This window comes from Crotalus tigris, unplaced genomic scaffold, assembly GCF_016545835.1.
Source record: "Crotalus tigris isolate CLP2741 ecotype Arizona unplaced genomic scaffold, ASM1654583v1 scf7180000017666.379230911805:20528666, whole genome shotgun sequence".
NCBI classification, from domain to species: Eukaryota; Metazoa; Chordata; class Lepidosauria; order Squamata; family Viperidae; genus Crotalus; species Crotalus tigris.
Genome location: NW_024096552.1, coordinates 10,953,393 through 10,971,034, shown reverse-complemented (window position 1 = coordinate 10,971,034; position 17,642 = coordinate 10,953,393). Strand labels below are relative to the sequence as shown.

General features: G+C 38.7%; 1 protein-coding gene across 12 annotated transcripts in view; it reads left to right on the top strand.

The window, feature by feature from the left end:
* HECW1 (HECT, C2 and WW domain containing E3 ubiquitin protein ligase 1) overlaps positions 1–17,642 on the top strand; it is a 357,453-nt gene that overhangs the window by 242,711 nt on the left and 97,100 nt on the right. For all 12 annotated transcript variants that reach the window (XR_005555972.1, XM_039336700.1, XM_039336697.1 and 9 more), the window contains one exon: positions 15,292–15,434. Coding sequence is in view for 11 of the 12 variants with exons in the window: in XM_039336700.1 (XP_039192634.1) it covers positions 15,292–15,434 (143 nt within the window). In the remaining variant the exon portion in view is untranslated. The remainder of the gene's footprint in view (positions 1–15,291; positions 15,435–17,642) is intronic.

The following is a 17,642-nucleotide window of genomic DNA, read 5'->3' as shown; positions in this document are numbered from 1 at the left end:
GAATTGGAATAGTCCATTTGAGAGATGACAGGACAATGAATTACTGTCAATAAAGTTCGGAAATAATTGTAAATGATAAAAGTTATAGCCTTTACCTATTCATTGAGTAGGTTCTGCAAGAAAGACCCCCAGATTATAATCTGAGCTGAAGTGGACTACTTCCAGAATTTGAAGGGAGGGAGGGGGCATCTTACAAATTCACAATCATTCCATCTTGCTGAAATTCAGTATAAGACTGTTTTTTTCATCCAAATGCTGACAGACTTTTGGCATAAATTTGGAACCTCAATAGCATTTCCTTTCAACCCTGGAATGAATTATACGCATGTTGAGGATACTTGTCTATTTGTTGTTGTTGTTAATTGCGAAGTCGTGTCCGACCCATCGCGACCCCATGGACAACATTCCTCCAGGTCTTCCTGTCCTCTACCATCTTCTGGAGTCCATTTAAATTCACACCTACTGCTTCAGTGACTCCATCCAGCCATTTTTTGTCTATGCAGATGGATAACTTTCTCAATGGTTCTCTCCCACTTCAGAGAACCTATGGGCATGAACTCTCACTGCTCCCTTTCCTAATTGGTTAGGAAGGAATAGATTTACTGCAAAATTGTGTTGTTCACTCCCAACCCTAGTGGGCTAATGCTATCAAATGGCACTGAGAAAACTAGGAGGATCATGCTCCCATTACCCTCTTCTTGCTATGGGTCATTATCAATCAGTGCCATCTCAGCCTCATATTCAAGCTTCAACCAGACTGAAAAGAGTGCAGATAGTCAACAGCTGAACTTCTACCCATCCTAAAAACAGAAGATAGGAGTCAGGCTGGTAATTGTCCAAAATAGCCAGATTGAACAATTGTTTCTTGAGGATATTGTAATAATATCCTATAACAATAACAATAATGTAATAAAACACCATTCATACTTACTGTCTTTCTGGAAGTATTCAGTTATCAAATGAGACATGGATCTAACCTATAATTGCAGAACTTATATTGCAGATCTCTCTGCTTACTCAGGATACACAGGCCCAAAACAATCCCAAATAATGTAGCAAAATGATACATCTGTCGTCACTGTTGAGCTTGCCCCGCAAATATCCAATACCTATCAAACATAAGCAATTTTATTTTTAGATTCCTCATAAACTTTTCAAGCAAACAAATGTTAATTCTTCCTAAAAGGTCTAAAGTGTAATCCATGAATGTAACAACAATGAAATGTCATAGACATTTCACTTCTTTTACACCTCAATGAAGGCTTCAATGTGAATTCTTATCCACATTTGGGTATATTCAGTCAAATGAGATTTTCTCTGCATTGCCTTACTTATCCCTTTTCTATAAATTAAACTGAGTTTGACCTTAGAGACTACATTTTGAATATATTTTATTGATTTTTAACATACATCTTAATATTTGGTAAACATTGTGTTGTCTGGGTTAGTGTTTAAAAAACAATAACAATTAATTTCTATAATTCTATAGTCCATATAATAACTTTACTTGATTTCTTCTTCTTCCAATAATATTCTCTTTAGCCAACCTTAAATTAATATAGTTCTTATTTAAATAAATGACAATTAAATATAAACATTTTTCTCATGTTTTTGCAAATAATAACCACATCAGTATAAAGCTTCTTTTCATTGATCATCTTGATTGCCTCATCATAAATCCTGTTTACATTCATACTTGTTTTCCCCACAGTATTCAAAACATTCTTATTGGTTAAGATTTTCTCCAAATTAGTTACACTTAAGTATTTAAATCTTTTTTTCTCATACAAGCCATCACATTTTTACATTTCTCATATCTTAAAGGAAAATAAGAGACAAAACAGAGGAAACATTTCTTTTATATAAACCATCCCAACTTTTTTATATTTCTCATGTCAAAAAAAAACACAAAAGAAAGAAGGCCTACTATATTACTTTAGGGGCTCATCCCTCTTAAACTAATCTTCATTTATATTCAAAATCTTTCTATTTCTTTAACCATATTCAAACAAATGTTTAATTTTTAAATACTCCCTCTGATAATTCCCCTCATCTAATTTTTTGATTCTCACTTTAGCCTTTTTTTTTTTGCCCAACATCCTTCTTGTTCAATAGACTTCAATGAATCAAAGAGTCTTCCCATAAACTTATAAATGTTATTGCAGGTAGAAAAGGCAAAACAGGTAAGATGTTTTATAGGAAGGTTTCACCCTTTCATATTCATTGAAAATCTTTTCCTTTTTGTCTTTCTTGATTTTATTTATTATTTTTTCTCTCTCAAGATCTTGTAGTTCTGGCAAAATCCATTTTACCAAATCTTTTTTCTTGTCCTCAAACTTATTTTATAATCTTAAAGTGTTGTTTGTCTTTTCCATGTCCAGAATTCCCTGTAATTTTTTTTCCATCTGGGTCAAGTCATATTTCCTAGTAGTGTTAAATTCCATCTTGAAATCTCTCTCCTCTGTCTTGTACTCAGTTGTCTGTTTTCTCTGCTCACTCTCTATTTTTATTTTCTGAGAATTTTTATGTTGTAAACTTAAATTGGAGATGTGTACATTTATGTTTTCAAGGTTATGTTTAATTTCCTTGTGGTTTGAGATTATTGTTGTTTGGATTAGTTGCAACATAGCATAGATCTCCTTCTGGAAAGTATTTGTTCTTTCTTGGAGATCCTGCAGATCTCTGGTTTTACATGATAGCCAAAAATCAGGGTTTTTCTTTCTCTGCAGACAGCTTTAGAGTCAGAGTTGAGTTAGTATTTGTAATCCAGAAAGGTCAATTTTTTTTTTAGAGTTTATAATTCTCACTTTATAGAAAGCCCAAGATGTTTCCTTTTTTTAATAACAGCTATTCTTTGTTATTAAGACATTGAAGGTCACCAAGATCAAATTTATCTTTTCCTGGGTGGTTGCCAGACTCTGTAGTAGAGCAGCTGTTGTTGTAATATTTTCATCCACCACTAGTGGATGAAAATATTACAATAACAGCTGCTCTACTACAGAGTCTAGATGTCAGAACCAGTTCTTTCAGTAATAAACACTTTACTTCTATTTTGATGATATAAAAGGAAAATCTTAACAGATTCCACTGATTTCAAACTTATCCAAATTAAGTCTTATATTCTTTTTATTTCAATATATTTCTATTCCCCCTGAAAGGTTTAATTTGCCTCTTCTGTCTGCAGGAGGGTAGGGCAAAAGTCCCTCTCTCACTTTCGGAGGCTTTTTGCTTCTTGCTTGTTTTTTTTTCAGGAAATTAATTTCCAAATAGAAGAGAAAAAATCGCTGTTCTTACTCATTTCCAAACACGTTGTTTACAGTCAGCTTGGAATAGTACTTTTGGACTTTGGTTGCTTGTAGCTTGAGCTAGACTCGGATTGAGCTAGCCTCTTCTCCTGCTGATTTCTGGAGGGCTTTTCCAAACCGATCGGATCGATCGCTGTCTCTCCACAATTGGCGGGACTTTCCCTCTTCTGTGTTGCCTCTATGGGGCAACTTCAGGCCCATTTAGGGTCCCCTGGCAGGCAGAAATCAGCCATAGGAAGCAGAGCCCCACGATCCCTCAGCTGCTGCACTACTGCACAAAACCGGAAGTCCTAGAGATTCCATTTTGAAGGTACCAGGAAAACTTGTCCTGTTGCTCTGATAATCTTTGTCTTTTTAGTCTTCAAAAATGCCATTCAACAGACTTTTCAATGCTTAGCCATTCTCTATTAAGAACTGCATTGCAATTGTTCATTTAGTTTGTTAGCACTCGAGGAGCAGCATATTTTATAGCTGTTATAGTTCACTTATTTTCTTTTTTACCATATTGCAACATTTGTCAGAATAGCTCACACATTCTTAAGGTTGTTTCAAATCCTCACTTCTTATAGGAAGTCAACCAAGCCATCACTGAAACCAAGAAAATTGCTCACAATAATGATCAGAACCTTCTAAAAGGACTACTGTTTAATTTTTTTTAAAAGGAGGGGAGATGAAAAGGAGAAATGCAAGCCCAATTACTCCTCTGTACTAACTCTCTACAGCCCTAATCCCTCACCTCGTTAACATTCAAGACTACTGCTGCTCTCATTGAGAAGAAGTGACACCGACTGTTCAAAACTATAAAATGGAAGAAACTTGGAATAGATCTAAATTTCGAAAAATGGAAATATTTTCTGGACGCAAGAGCTAACAGAGAAGCAAACCATGCCTGCAGTTATCTCAGGATTTAGTATGGCAAGATGGAATTTAACAATACTGGGTTCTCCGTTTCTTATCTGCTGTTCACAAGAACTTCTGCTTAGATCCATATGAAGATTTTTGTCAAGCAAATAATTGAATATCTTGAAAAACATGATCTGTCACACGATTCTATTGCATTTGAAGCAGTATGGCTTCTATAAAAGCATACCTTGCAATCATATCTTCTTTTATTCCTATAGGCAGTGCTATGTCCCCCCCCCCCAAGAACCTATAATTCTTCGTTCATTATCAAACGCTGCTTCAAGTAACATAAATACAGATTCTACAAATGGAATATCATCAACATCAAATACAATAGGAAAAATTAAATCTTGGAGGCTGCAGCCAATTCAACCAGGATATTTCCAGGGATAGATTGGGGTATAGACCATGAATCAGTAATTTCAAATGTTGTTTTAAACTTAAAAATTTAAAGAAGACAGCTATATCAAAATTTGGTCTAAAATATGTTCATTGCAGATGGAAATCTATATTAAATTACAGAGTACTTTAATATGGTGAAGTAAGTGCTTATTTAACCTTGCTAGTATATAAAGCAAAGTATCATCCAATTCATTTTGATCACTGCTTCACTAGGCTGAGCGACACTGTAGCAGGGTTAGTATGTAAAAGTATCAAGGAGGTGTAAAACTGTCCTGGGTGCCCTGCAATAATAGTGAGATTGAGTTTAATGTGGTTAAGGCATCAAACTAGAAACTGGGTGAATGTGAGTTTAACTCCTGCCTTAGGTACAAAGACAGCTGAGTGACTTGGCCAGTGATTTTTCTCTCAGCCCTAGGAATGGCAAACTACTTCTGAAAAAACTTGCTAAGAAAACTGGAGGGACTTTTGAACATGACTGAAAGGAAGAAAAAAAATAGGAATATGAGGCTCATACGAATGCCTCTGTAATAAAATACAGGCACTGGAAAAGCACATGTTCTGTTGAACACAGACTTTGAACCTGAAGACAGAAGGACAAGGGATTATATCAACCAAAAATAACATAGCATTGTGGAAAATAACAGCAGAAAAAGAAAAAGTAAGGAAACTATGAAAGCTAAAAAGTCAGACAATGGAAGGTCACCCAGTAAAGTGAAATCTTAACTTTTGAATAGCAAAAATTATTTTGATTTCATGCTTAATGTCTTCTAAATGCTAAGACAATAACTAGAAATTAACAGCATTAGGAAAAAATAGAAAATATTTGAAAATATTTCTAACAAGATAAAAGCAATGAAAAATATTAGAAAAGGAACAAAGAAAATAAAGAATGGTGATTAAGAAAGAAAAAATAAAAATAAATAGAAAAGAGGGAGAGAAGGTAAGAAGGAGGAAGGAAGGTTTATAAAGAAGTTGCTTCCAATCTTTTTGACAGCAATTATAAATATATTTACAGTATGTTTTAGCCTCTCCCTCTAAGATTACATCATAAATTCCTTCTTTCCATAAGCTATCCTTTCTAATCTTCAAACTCATAAATCACAAGTTCATTTTTCTCTTTTTTTTTAAGCAAAAAAAAAATCCATAAGGGGTTGTCAGGCATTGATAAGTATAGTTATTGGTCTTCCTTTAATCAAAGAAGTTTATTTTCCCTTCTCTTCTAGTTCTGTCATCTTTACCAATCATTCCTCTGTCATGGGCATTTCAGTGTCTTTCCATTTTTTGCATATATAATAGTCTCACAGCAGTAATATATAAAAATATAATTTTTGCCATGGCTCCTTTTCTTCCATGGCTCTTTTCTAATTGACTGTCAATAAATCCCAACAAGAAAAGTTCTGTTTCAGTTGAATGTTGATCTTTAAAAATGTTTATCATTATACTAGATGTATCTGAATCCAGAAATGTCTGGCTTTTTTTTTTCAAGCCTACCAGGCATGATCAAATGACTCATTCTTCCACATTATAAGTTTATCACTGTAGTTAATTTATTGTTTTCTTTTTTAATTGAGACTTATACTGTATATTGCCATCAAGGTCAATCAATTCTCACTAGGAGAATGTACTATTAAGATATAGACAGGTAGTCCTTAACTGATGACTGCAACTGAGAAAAGAATTTCTGTTGTTAAACAATACAGATGTTAAGTGTATTAATATTAAGACATTTTCTGTCATAGTTGTTAATCAAATTACTTCAATTGTTGAGGGAATCATGTGACCTTCAGCAAATCCACCTTCTCCCGTTGACTTTACTTGTTGGAAACTAGGTAGAAAGGTGCCAAATGGTGATCACACAACCCTAGGACATTTCAATTGTTGTAAATTCATGCAGGTTTCCAGGTGCATTAGTGGTAAGTGCAAGAACCAGTTGTAAATCACTTTTTTCAGTGCTGCTGTAACTTCAAATGGTTGCTAAACAAGATCCAATCTCGGTCAGTCATCAGGACCAGAGGTTTACTCTTCCAAACTTTTGGACTCGTGCTGAACCCCATCTCCAGGGAACTTCTCTCTTTTCTGTTGATGGCTGGTGATTGACTGTTATTTCCTTGTGCTATCAAGACCTCAGCTTCTAAGTACACAATAAGCTGGTGGCAAATCAGCATTCCTTTTAACTGACAAAGAGTCCATTTCCCAGGCTTCAATCATTTCCCTGGTTATTTTTATACTTGCATGGCCAACAAATGGTTGCAAGCAAAGGACTATTTGTGAAGATAAAATCTGTCACTACCTCCATTTCTTCCCCATCTATTTGCCAGGACTTGAGAGGGCCAGATACTATGACCTTGGATTTCTTAATGTTGAGTTTCAAGCCAACTTTTGCACTCTCCATCTATCTATATAATGTTATAATAACATATTCCATTTTTAAATATGTAAATAGTTGGTGTTTATTATGATGAATCAAACAGATATTTAAGTGGGATATGTCCCTTGTTGGGAATCTTTATAGACTTAGATGTTAGAGTAGTTTGCTACACAAAACAAATTCTTCAGCAAGGAGTTTCAGGATGTTGACAAAATTAATGGAAATTGCCTTATGGTATGCTTTCTGAAAGTTCAGCAGGACAGGAAAATGAGTTTGAAACTCCAAATTGCCTGAAATTTCTGTTTTATTTCTTTATAGTTCTATCACACAGTTGCAAATCAATTTACATTTGTCACAATAAGATCAAGTAGAAGATCAATAGTCGGCTCTTTCTTTTATTAGCAAGCACTTTATTGATAAATAGATTGATCAAGTCAGAATGAGTTCTGGTGCAAATGTTTTGGAAATAGGTCCAACTTTACCAACATATTTTCCTAATTAAATTTCCGCTATGCACATACTTATGTCTTTGACAAGCATTATATTTATGTAGTGTTGAAATAGGAAAGATGAAGTGTCTACCATTCTGTCTTCAGAATTTTTTTAATAGGTATAATTGGAGAAATGTCATTCTGAAATAATATGTGAGAAACAGGAGGAAGAACTGCACACTAGACAACTATCTTGCAAAAGGTATCTCAGCCCACAGAAGGAAAAGGAGTATAGGGGGATCTCAGAAGGGATTTGCATAATTGATGTTTTCAAATAGTCCAGACAAGAAGCAAAACTATGACAGACTACTAACACTACCTTAATTGTAAGGTTACAGTAAGAAAAACTTGCAATCTGGAAGCACCTCTCACTTCCCTTCCTTTTATTTCTCCCTTCTAAAATACTTTCCACAACCCTTTCTCTTTCATTTCTAAGCAAAATAAAATATTTCAGGCTATGTGGAAGGGAGTGTGATTACTCTCCATTGGAAATAGGGTTCCTTAATCTACTCTATTACAATAGTTGTGTGTATAAGTATTCCTGGCAATAATTCATCTCTATGGAATTAGCATCCAATATTCTGACTATTGTTAATTCACATAGTTCAGCTTTTTGTAAGGCTGGAATAGGTTTTGCCAACTTGTTGTTTTTTTTAGATTGTGTTCCATAATTTCCTCACAGGATGACAAATTGCTGGATCTCTGAAGTGCAACTGGAATTTTGTCAGTGAAATTTACTTCACAGTGTAAGTCCCATCCAGAGTAATAATTAAATTTTTCAGAAAGGAAACATATTTTTTAACATCATGTAGTTCTGTTAAATCCCATGATCTTTACACTTGACTTGCACTTCATTTATGGTTTGGGTTTTTTATTGCCTCTTGTTATTCTACTAAATCCCAATTCTTACTCTTTTCCATTAATATTTCTATTCTTTTCTCTTTTAATTCTCAATCCAGCAATTCTTTCATCTCATCTTATGTCCCTATTCTGTACTTCCAAAACTAAAATAAATAGTAATGATGACAAGAGGGATTCTTGTTTTGTCTCTTTCTGTATCTCACAAAGTAGTTCTAGCTTATTGTTCAACAGTTCAAATTTCTCTTCTTGTATCTGGCTCATCCCAGATACCATATATATGGCCCTGATTTGACTGAAAGCAATATTGTGATATGTATAAAGTATTTATATTATTCTCCAAATCACCACAGGGCAGGACAAGAAACAATGGCTAGAAACTGATCAAAGAGAGAAGCAACCTGGAATTAAGGAGAAACTTCCTAACAGTGAGGACAATTAACCAGTGGAACAGCTTGCCTTTAGAAATCATGGGCACTCCATCACTGGGGGTTTTTAAGAAGATAGACAGTCTGAGATGGTATAGGTTCTCCTGTTTTTTTTGGGGGGGGGGGGGCTGGACTAGTCCAAGATCCCTTTCTATTCTATTCCTATTCTATTCCATTCCATTCCCTTCTCTTCTTTCTCTTCTCTTCTTTTCTTTTCTCTTCTCTTCTATTCTATTCTTTAAAAAAATTAAATACTAGCCTGTTAAAACACTTACCACTTAAAAAGTTTAAGTTAAAGCCTGAAGTCCAGATTAATATGATGAATAACTGGTCTAATCTAAGAGGCATAAGAAAGAAACCAAAAGCATTTTTAATGTCAAAACTAAACTCACATCTGCATCACTCACTTAAAGTCTTGGCATGAATTACTCATTGAAACAAACAACTTGAGTGTGTATTCAAGAATGCCATATAATTCTTAATTATTTAAATTATTTAAAAAATTACTAAATATGCAGCATATGCAGCATGAACTATTGCAATGGGTAAGCAATTAGAATATTTGATTTTAAATAATAATAAGCAACTATAAAATATGATGTGAGGAAGTATTGAATTGTCACCCATGTTAGCCAATAATGCCATAGGACATTCAAAACAGAAGTCAAGTGAACAACTGCAGTGAAGAAAGGAATTTATTCTGAAACTGCAACCATGTAGGAACAGTAGGGTTTCTGCTATATGAGGTAGCTGTTGTCATGGTAAGTTCTTTCATTCTTCCTTCTTATGAATGTTGGAATATTAGTATCTGGTCAGTCTTTATCTAGTTTGCAACCTTTCCCAAATAGTACTATATTTTGTGATAACAGATGGCATTTGTGACATTTCCCATATATTCAAGATGTGCTCATGGTTGGAAAAATTTGGGAATTTTATAGCCTACTAAATAGTCCTAAAAAGAGTGTGAGAAAACTGCTTCCTAATGCCTCACACAACATCAGAGCATTACAAATTTGAATCAGTGATATAAAGTATATTTACAATATACAATGTTATACTGTAGTTAATATTATACAGCCAAATTGTAAGTAATTTATTTCACATCTAGACAAATTACTATTTAATGCCGGTGATGATTCTTTGGATAAAGAGTATAAGAGTATATAAGTAAGATATACACAATGACAAAACATTCAATAAAGGATAAAGAAAATAATTCATTTTTGTCCTGCTTCAGTAAAAAGTATTTCACAAGAGGAAAACCTGTTAAGAATAAAAGAAAAGTGATATTCTTAAGATCACTATGGTGAGGTTGGAGGTTAACTCCCAAACAAGCCATATATTTCCCCCTATATTTTTCTTTGTATTTTGTATTGTTCCTGACACACCTGTTTGCTCTCATCTTGCATGACCAGATAAGCCAATTCTACTTTATTGTTACATTAACAAAGTTTTGCAAATCTGGGAAGATAAATTTCCTGCCATCTCCTTTTTAGCCCAAGAAACTATGCCCTGTTATATGACTGTTCTCTAAGCAGCATCTCTTTGCCTATCTTTCTTATATGCAATTATATGTTACTTACACTATGGCTAGGCTTTTTTTTTAATTGAAAGTTTTACAAATTTAATACAATATAAACCCCTCCCACCCCATCCCACCCCTTCCCCACTTCCCAGAGCTGATTACAGGGTAACAAATAAACAAACATAATTTAACTAACATTAACCAACTATACTATCAATCAAAACCATAACACACTTTAACTCCTTTTCAAAAACAAATGTTAACAAATTATAAACTCAAATAATAGTGTAATTAAAACTATTAATAATTATCTAAAATCTAATCATATGCAAGATAATACTTTTCAGTTTCATATCTCTTTTGAATGTAATCAATCCATCTTCTCCAAACTATAATATATTTTTCTTGTGAGTGGTCCTTTAAATAGGCAGAGATTTTCACCATTTCTGCTAAGTTAGACACCTTAAGTATCCATTCTTCCATAGTAGGCAGAGAGTTTTTCTTCCAATATTGCCCCACTAATAATCTTGCAGCTGTTATAAGATTCAACATCAAGTTGATTTCTTTAACATCAAAATCTACAATAATACCCAACAAAAATAACTGCGGAATAAACTTTATCTTTCTCTTAAAAATCTTTTGAATATTCCACCAAATCTTAATCCAAAAAGCTTTTATATCTCTACAAGTCCACCAGATGTGAAAATAGGTTGCATCTAAGCTTCCACATCTCCAACATTTGGGCTGTAAATTCGGATGCATGCGGGACAACTTTTGGGGATCCAAATGTATGGCTAGGCTTTTAACTGACTCATCCCAGGCCTCAACCATTATCTACTGCCATCTGTTACCATCTATGTGTCATGGTTCCAATAGATGAAAACCATCAAAAGAACTTCAAGGCAAAAATTCTTCCTTAAAGAATATTTTATTCAGGAAACAAAGTATCAGCACTACATAGTTGAACCCAAAAACTAAATTCCCTTTCCCCAGATACAAAATAACAAAGTGCAATTCCCATCCCCAATAAGCTGTCATAAATCACATTCTCCAATTAGCCTTAAACGCAGGCTTTCTCCCAAGCTCCTCAGCCTGCCAAAACGTTATCAGCTCGTCTTTGGGTTTCCACAAAGCAGCGTTATTATTATGGCTAGCTGAGCTCAAGCATTTATCCCACTCCCCTTTCTGCACATGATTTCTAAATATAGAGAAAAGCATGTTAAAAGTAAGAGAAAATGGCTGCAATTTTCATCAGTTGTCAGAGTGGGAATATCCAATGTTTGTAGCGTTGATATCCCGCCCCCTTTTACAAAAATGATAAATCCTGCATTCAAACAAAATTATAGGTTAGGAGTTGCCTCTCGGTTCAGTAGGGGGCTTTTCATAAAATTTACTAATAAGCCTGTCAGCTTTTACATCACTAGACTTTACCCATGTGGCTTCAGACAATGGATATCCTTTCCACTACACTAAGTACTGTAATTTTTCCCTTAAAAACCCTAGAATCAAGAATATGCTTCACCTCATAATGGGTCTGTCCAGCTACCACCAGAGGCTGGTGCCTTCTTATGGGAAAGTCGTAAGGTAGAACCCTGAAAAGGTTTCAGTAGGCTACAATGGAACACAGGGTGAAGCTTTAACTCCACCATGATTGGGTTAATGATGGGGAAGGGACCTAGGTACTATGGTCCCAACTTCTTACTAGGCAAATTAAGTCGTAAATATTTTGTGGATAAGTAAACTTTTTCCCCAACCTTGAATGACCTTTGGGGAGCCCTCTTTTTAATCTGTTTGTTTTTTATATGTCTCAAAAGCCTTTTTCAGAGCAATTTTCTTTTTGTCCCAAACCTCCTCCCACCCCTTCACCCACTGGTCAAGCATTTGGGAAGCAGAAGGTCCCTGAGGATATTTGGGTATTGGGTTGAATTCTTTTCCTGTGGCCACTTTAAAAGATGTAAAACCGGTGCTGCTGTGAACAGAGTTATTGTAAGCCACCTCTGTGAATGAGAGGAGGTCAGTCCAGTTCATTTGCTGATAATCCACATAGCACCTGAGATATTGCTCCACCATTGAGTTCGCTGAAAAAGCCCCTTTCGTAGACAGGTGAAAAGCTGACAACAGTCCTTGCGATGAGCCAATTAACTTGAGGAAACCCCTCTAGAACTTGGCTGTAAATTGTACCCCTCAGTCTGAGGTTATCCGCTTGAGCATGCCGTGCAGCCTGTAAATGTGCTTAAGAAACATCTTGGTTAGTTTCTGGGTTGACGGGAGTCCTTTAGAAGCGACGAAGTGAGCCTACTTTGAAAAAAGATCTATCACAGTCCAACTCACCATATTCCCCCTACTTTCAGGTAACTCCACTATAAAATCCATAGCAATTTCTTCCCATAGTTGGGAAGGTGTCCGCAACCAGTTGTAATAGTCCAGGGGTTTTTCCTGGAATTCTTTTCATGGTGGCACATACAGCACAGCTCTTGACATAGTTCTCTATGTTCCATTTCAAACCCGGCCACGAAAATTGTCGACAAACTAGATGCAGTATTTTTAAGTAGCCAAAGTGTCCAGCTTGTTTCACATTGTGACTGTGCTGGAGAGCGTTGAGGTGGAGAGTTTCGGACAAATACAACTTCCCCCCTTTGTAATCCAATCCATCCCTTCACATCAAGGAGGTTTGATTGTCCTTCAACCATCAATCGTTGAGGAGTTCCTGTTTTAATTTCCTCACTCCAGGGTCATTGGGGTTTGGGACTCTCGAAGATGGGGCTCTTTGTGGCATTAGTTGAGAAGCAGCTTGCTGTGTAGATATGATTGCTTCATTAACCTCTTCATGCTGGCTCTTGTATTGATGCAATCTAGATAACACGTCAGCTAAAAAGTTTTTTTCCCCTGGTATGTACTTCAGGGTAAAGTTAAATCGGTTAAAATATTGCACCCACTGTACTTATTTTGGAGACAGCTTGCGGGGAGTTTTCAGTGCATCTAGGTTTTTGTGATCAGTCCATACTTCGAAAGGCATCTTGCTCCCTTCTAGGTAGCGCCACCAGTTTAATAGAGTCCAACGAATTGTAAAGGTTTCCTTCTCTCACACTGTTCACCTTCTCTTGCAGTTTGTGAACTTTTTCAAGGTGTAGGCACAGGGCTGCAGGACCCCTCATGGTTCTTTTGCAATAATACAGCTCTGACATCTATGTCGCTAACATCGGCTTGAATCATAAAGGGCTTTCCCGGACAGGGATGCTTTAGGACCTGCTTGACCGCAAATAGTCTTTTCAGATTCTCGAAAGCAGTTTGACAATTCATAGTCCATGTCAGTGGCTGGCCCGGTTGCAGCTTTCCCCCATCTTTGCTGGTTTTTAACAAGTCCATGAGGGGTAAAGCAATTTTGGCAAACGAGGGGATGAATTGTTGGTAAAAATTGGTGAACCCCAGAAAGCTTTGAAGCTGTTTGCGGATCTTTGGGGGTTGCCATTCAATTACGGCTTTCATTTTTCCAGGATCCATTTCAATGCCCTCACTGGAAATTCTGTAGCCTAGATAATCCAGTCGGGTCTGATGTAACTCACACTTCGATAGTTTAACATATAGTTTGGCATTCAACAACTTCTTTAACACTTCTTGCACTAGCTTCATGTGGTCAGCCATATTCATGCTGTATATCAGGATATCAAGATACACCAAAAAACCCTTGTACAAATGATCATGTAGCACCTGGTTGATCAGCTGCATGAAGACAGCTGGAGCCCCTGTAGTCCAATGGCATAACTTTGCACTGATAGCTACCCATGGGACAGTTAAAAGCAGTCTTCCATTTATCTCCTTTTCTTATTTTCACTTGGTAATATGCCTCTCTTAGATCCAATTTAGTGAAGAGGGGGAGGGGTACTTGTTTTCTATGCTCACAGCATTTAACCCCTTATAGTCCACGCAGAGACTATAGTGAACACTGGAGCCCCCAACTGGGATTTGGCCAGCTCAATGAATCATCTTGCTAGGTTTCTGTCCACATATTGCTGCAGTTCATCCATTTCGAGGGGGGTTATGGTGTATATTCTCGGCTGCAGGAGTTTAGCTCCCGGTAATAGGTCAATGGCACAGTCATTGGGCCAATGGGGTGGTAGGATTTCGCACTCTTTCTCACTAAACACCTCCACTAGATCCCAGTATTCGCTGGGGATGAGTGACCCACCTGGTTGTGGCAGGGTAGCTATCTTTGCTAACTCGATAGATGGCCTAGATTCTCCAGTAACGTCAGCGAATTAAGAGGGGGTTTGGTCCCTATAGGTAATCTCACAGTCCTCATTCCCTTTTCCCACCAAATAAAAGGTTACCATTTGTCTAACCAGGCTAGACTTAGAATCACAGCCTCAGTCATCTTCGGAGCCACCATAAAGCGAATGAACTCCCAATGTTCACCTATTTTAAGTATATCAGCTCTGTCAATTGTGTGACTAAAGTTCCTCCCATTAGAGAGCCATTGGCTTGTTCAAATCTCACAGGCTTGGACAGCAATCCATTTTAAGAACAAGTGGCAAGCTAATAAAGCACTGAGAGTACCCCGAGTCTACTAGCTCTCTCAAATCACCTGACTTCTAAATACAGGAAAAAGAATGTTAAAAGCAAGAGAAAATGGCTGCAATTTTCATCAGTTGTCAGAGCGGGAACATCCAATGTTTGCAGCATTGACACTGTGTACAATAGTAATAGTGAAGTGCAGGAAGTTAAAAGATTTCTGGAATTTCAGAACTTCTGATACAAACAGAAACAGTGACATGCCAAAGTTTCAACTTAATATTGTCAGTGTGTGTTCCCCCCATCCCCAAATTAAAAGCAACATATAATAACTGATAGATAACTATGGGTTGTGTATGGGCTTCAGGGTTTCCATTATTTGACCTGGGATGTACTGAACTGGTTGATAATCAAAGACATATTCAAATATTTAATAGAATCAGAACCAAGCCAGGGATAACAGCTGTAATTTTTTTCCCTTTCTGTGTTATTTCTTTTGCAGCTGTTCAGCTTTGTTTCTCTGCCCACCGATGTCCTAGAAATAGAGGTGAAGGACAAGTTTGCAAAAAGTCGACCTATCATTAAACGTTTTCTGGGAAAGCTTTCCATGCCAGTACAACGGTTACTAGAAAGACATGCCATAGGGTAAATCTTTGTAACATAATTTTCTCTTGTTTATGAATCACTAAGGAGCAAAAGGAGAGTGATGGTTGCCCTTGCAATAACTCAGTAGGGGAGGAGGAATCCATAATTTAATCTCAGTTGATTGCCTTACTTTGGATTACTATTTTAAATATTTTAATGGCAAGTTAATCATAGAAGAATTAACTTAAAAGACATTCAATCTTCTGCTTACTATAAAATCTTCAATAAATTCGGATGATAGTCTAGATCCGTGATGGCGAACTTATGGCACGTGTGCCACAGGGGCCATGCAGAGCCATCTCTGGTGGCACACATGCCATTGCTGGGCCGAGCTACTCCCTCCTCCACTCCACACATGCGCATATGCAGCTCTCTACGTGCAGCTCTCCATGCATGCGCAGTCTGGGAATAGGCAAGAGGCTATAAAAGGAACAATTTTCGGTGGAAGCAGCATTTGCTGTAGAGAGCGAACAAGGGAGTGGACAGCGAGCGAGTGAGCATGAGCCGACAGTGGTAAGTTTCAGCAGCTGGCCACGCAGGGGAGGAGGAGGAGGGCAGTGGGGGCAGCAATGGCAGTGGCAGCGAAGGGGGTGGAGGGCGGCCTACCTGCTTAAGCTGCCTTGCCTCGGCCTCGGGCTATGGCGGCAGTGAAAGGGGTATGGGGCGGCCTACCTGCGATGATGGCTTCCCTGCTTCAGGGTCCTCTCCTCCTTTTGCGGCCTCTGCCCGGAGGCTCCCACCCCTCTCTCCCCTTCGGGTGTGTCAGACTGATTGGAGGAAAATTTCTGCAGCCGCGAAGATGGAAGATGGGTTGCTGCCTCCGCCATTCTATGCTGTAGGCATCCTAAGCGTAGCTGGCGTGTTGCCCGGACGAGGCCGGGGCCAGCATCGTCGCAGTTGCTGCGCCTGAGGGTCGGCCTCTTTCTGCACCACCAATTTCCCTCCCCAACATGTGAGCTGGGTATCCAAGAGGCAGCAGTTCCACGTGTGTCCCTGTGAACGAGTACGCTCCTGCCCTCCCAGGCAAGCAGAGTCATGGCGGTTGCCCGCCTTTGCTCTTCTGCCGCAGATGCCATGGCCCCGTTTGCCTGGCAGGGTGAGGATGGACTCACGTACGGGGATGCACGTGAGGCTCTTCCTCACTTTTCATGCCGTGCCAGGGGTTGGACTGGGTTGGACTGGGCGCAGGCAGCTGCATTCCATTTCTCCATTTGCTTCTTAGCCTTCGCTACGTGTTTGTGGGACAAAAAAAAAGTTCCATTAGATTTTCTAACTTCTCACAAAATCTTGCAAGAAGTTAGTCTGAGGGAACTTTTTTTTTACCAATAGTCCCACAAACACATGGTGAAGGCTGAGAACTGAACGGAGAAATGGAATACAGCTGAAAGGCAAGTTAATAAAAAAACAGCAAGGCATCTGGGCAGAGGTGGCAACCTTATCCTTCATGGTGGTGGAAGGGTTAACGACGGGCGCGGGGGGGCCCGGGAAGAGCTACGCAAAGCAGGTGGAGGGGAGTCCGAGTAGATTGCAGGCACCGCTCCTCACCTCCTCTGTGCTGCTGCAGCCATTGTGCTGCCGCAGCCGCAGTCCCACCTGGCTCTGCCGTTGCTTTGCCACTGCCCTACTCCCACCCTGGGCAGTGCCTCTGCCCTGCATGGCTTCTCCACTTGTGCCCTCTGTGAGTGTTGCAGGATGGTGCAAATGTCGTGCAATGGGATGTGTATCTGGCAGCTCAGGTTGGGGCTAGTCAGATTCCCCCTGTGGGGTTGTCTCCGAGGGTGACGGCGGCAAATGTGGCTCGATCCTCAGCAAGCCCCGTTTGCCACCTCCTGCCCAATGCTGCGGCCATGAGGCCACAGAATAAGCCAGGCGGTGGTAAGGAAACGGGTCAGGACAGCGGAGAACGGTGCTCTGTGAGGTTTGGGTCCAACATACATGGGGCTGCTGCCTCTCTTTTCGTGCCATGCCAGGGCTGGGCTGGACATGGAGCCTCCATGCTGCTTTTTCCTTGCAGACATTGTGAGTGCCCACTCCGCATACCCCTTGTCCTGGGGCAGCTGCCACCATCCCATGCTCTCCAGCCCATTGCCAGTCAGCTGGCGCGCCGAGCTTGGGCCTCGGGCAGATGGAGGCTGGAGGGGAGTGAGAGCCATGGCTGCCTGCCTCCTCTGCCTGAGGACATGTGCATGGGAGAGGCGCTGCCTGGCT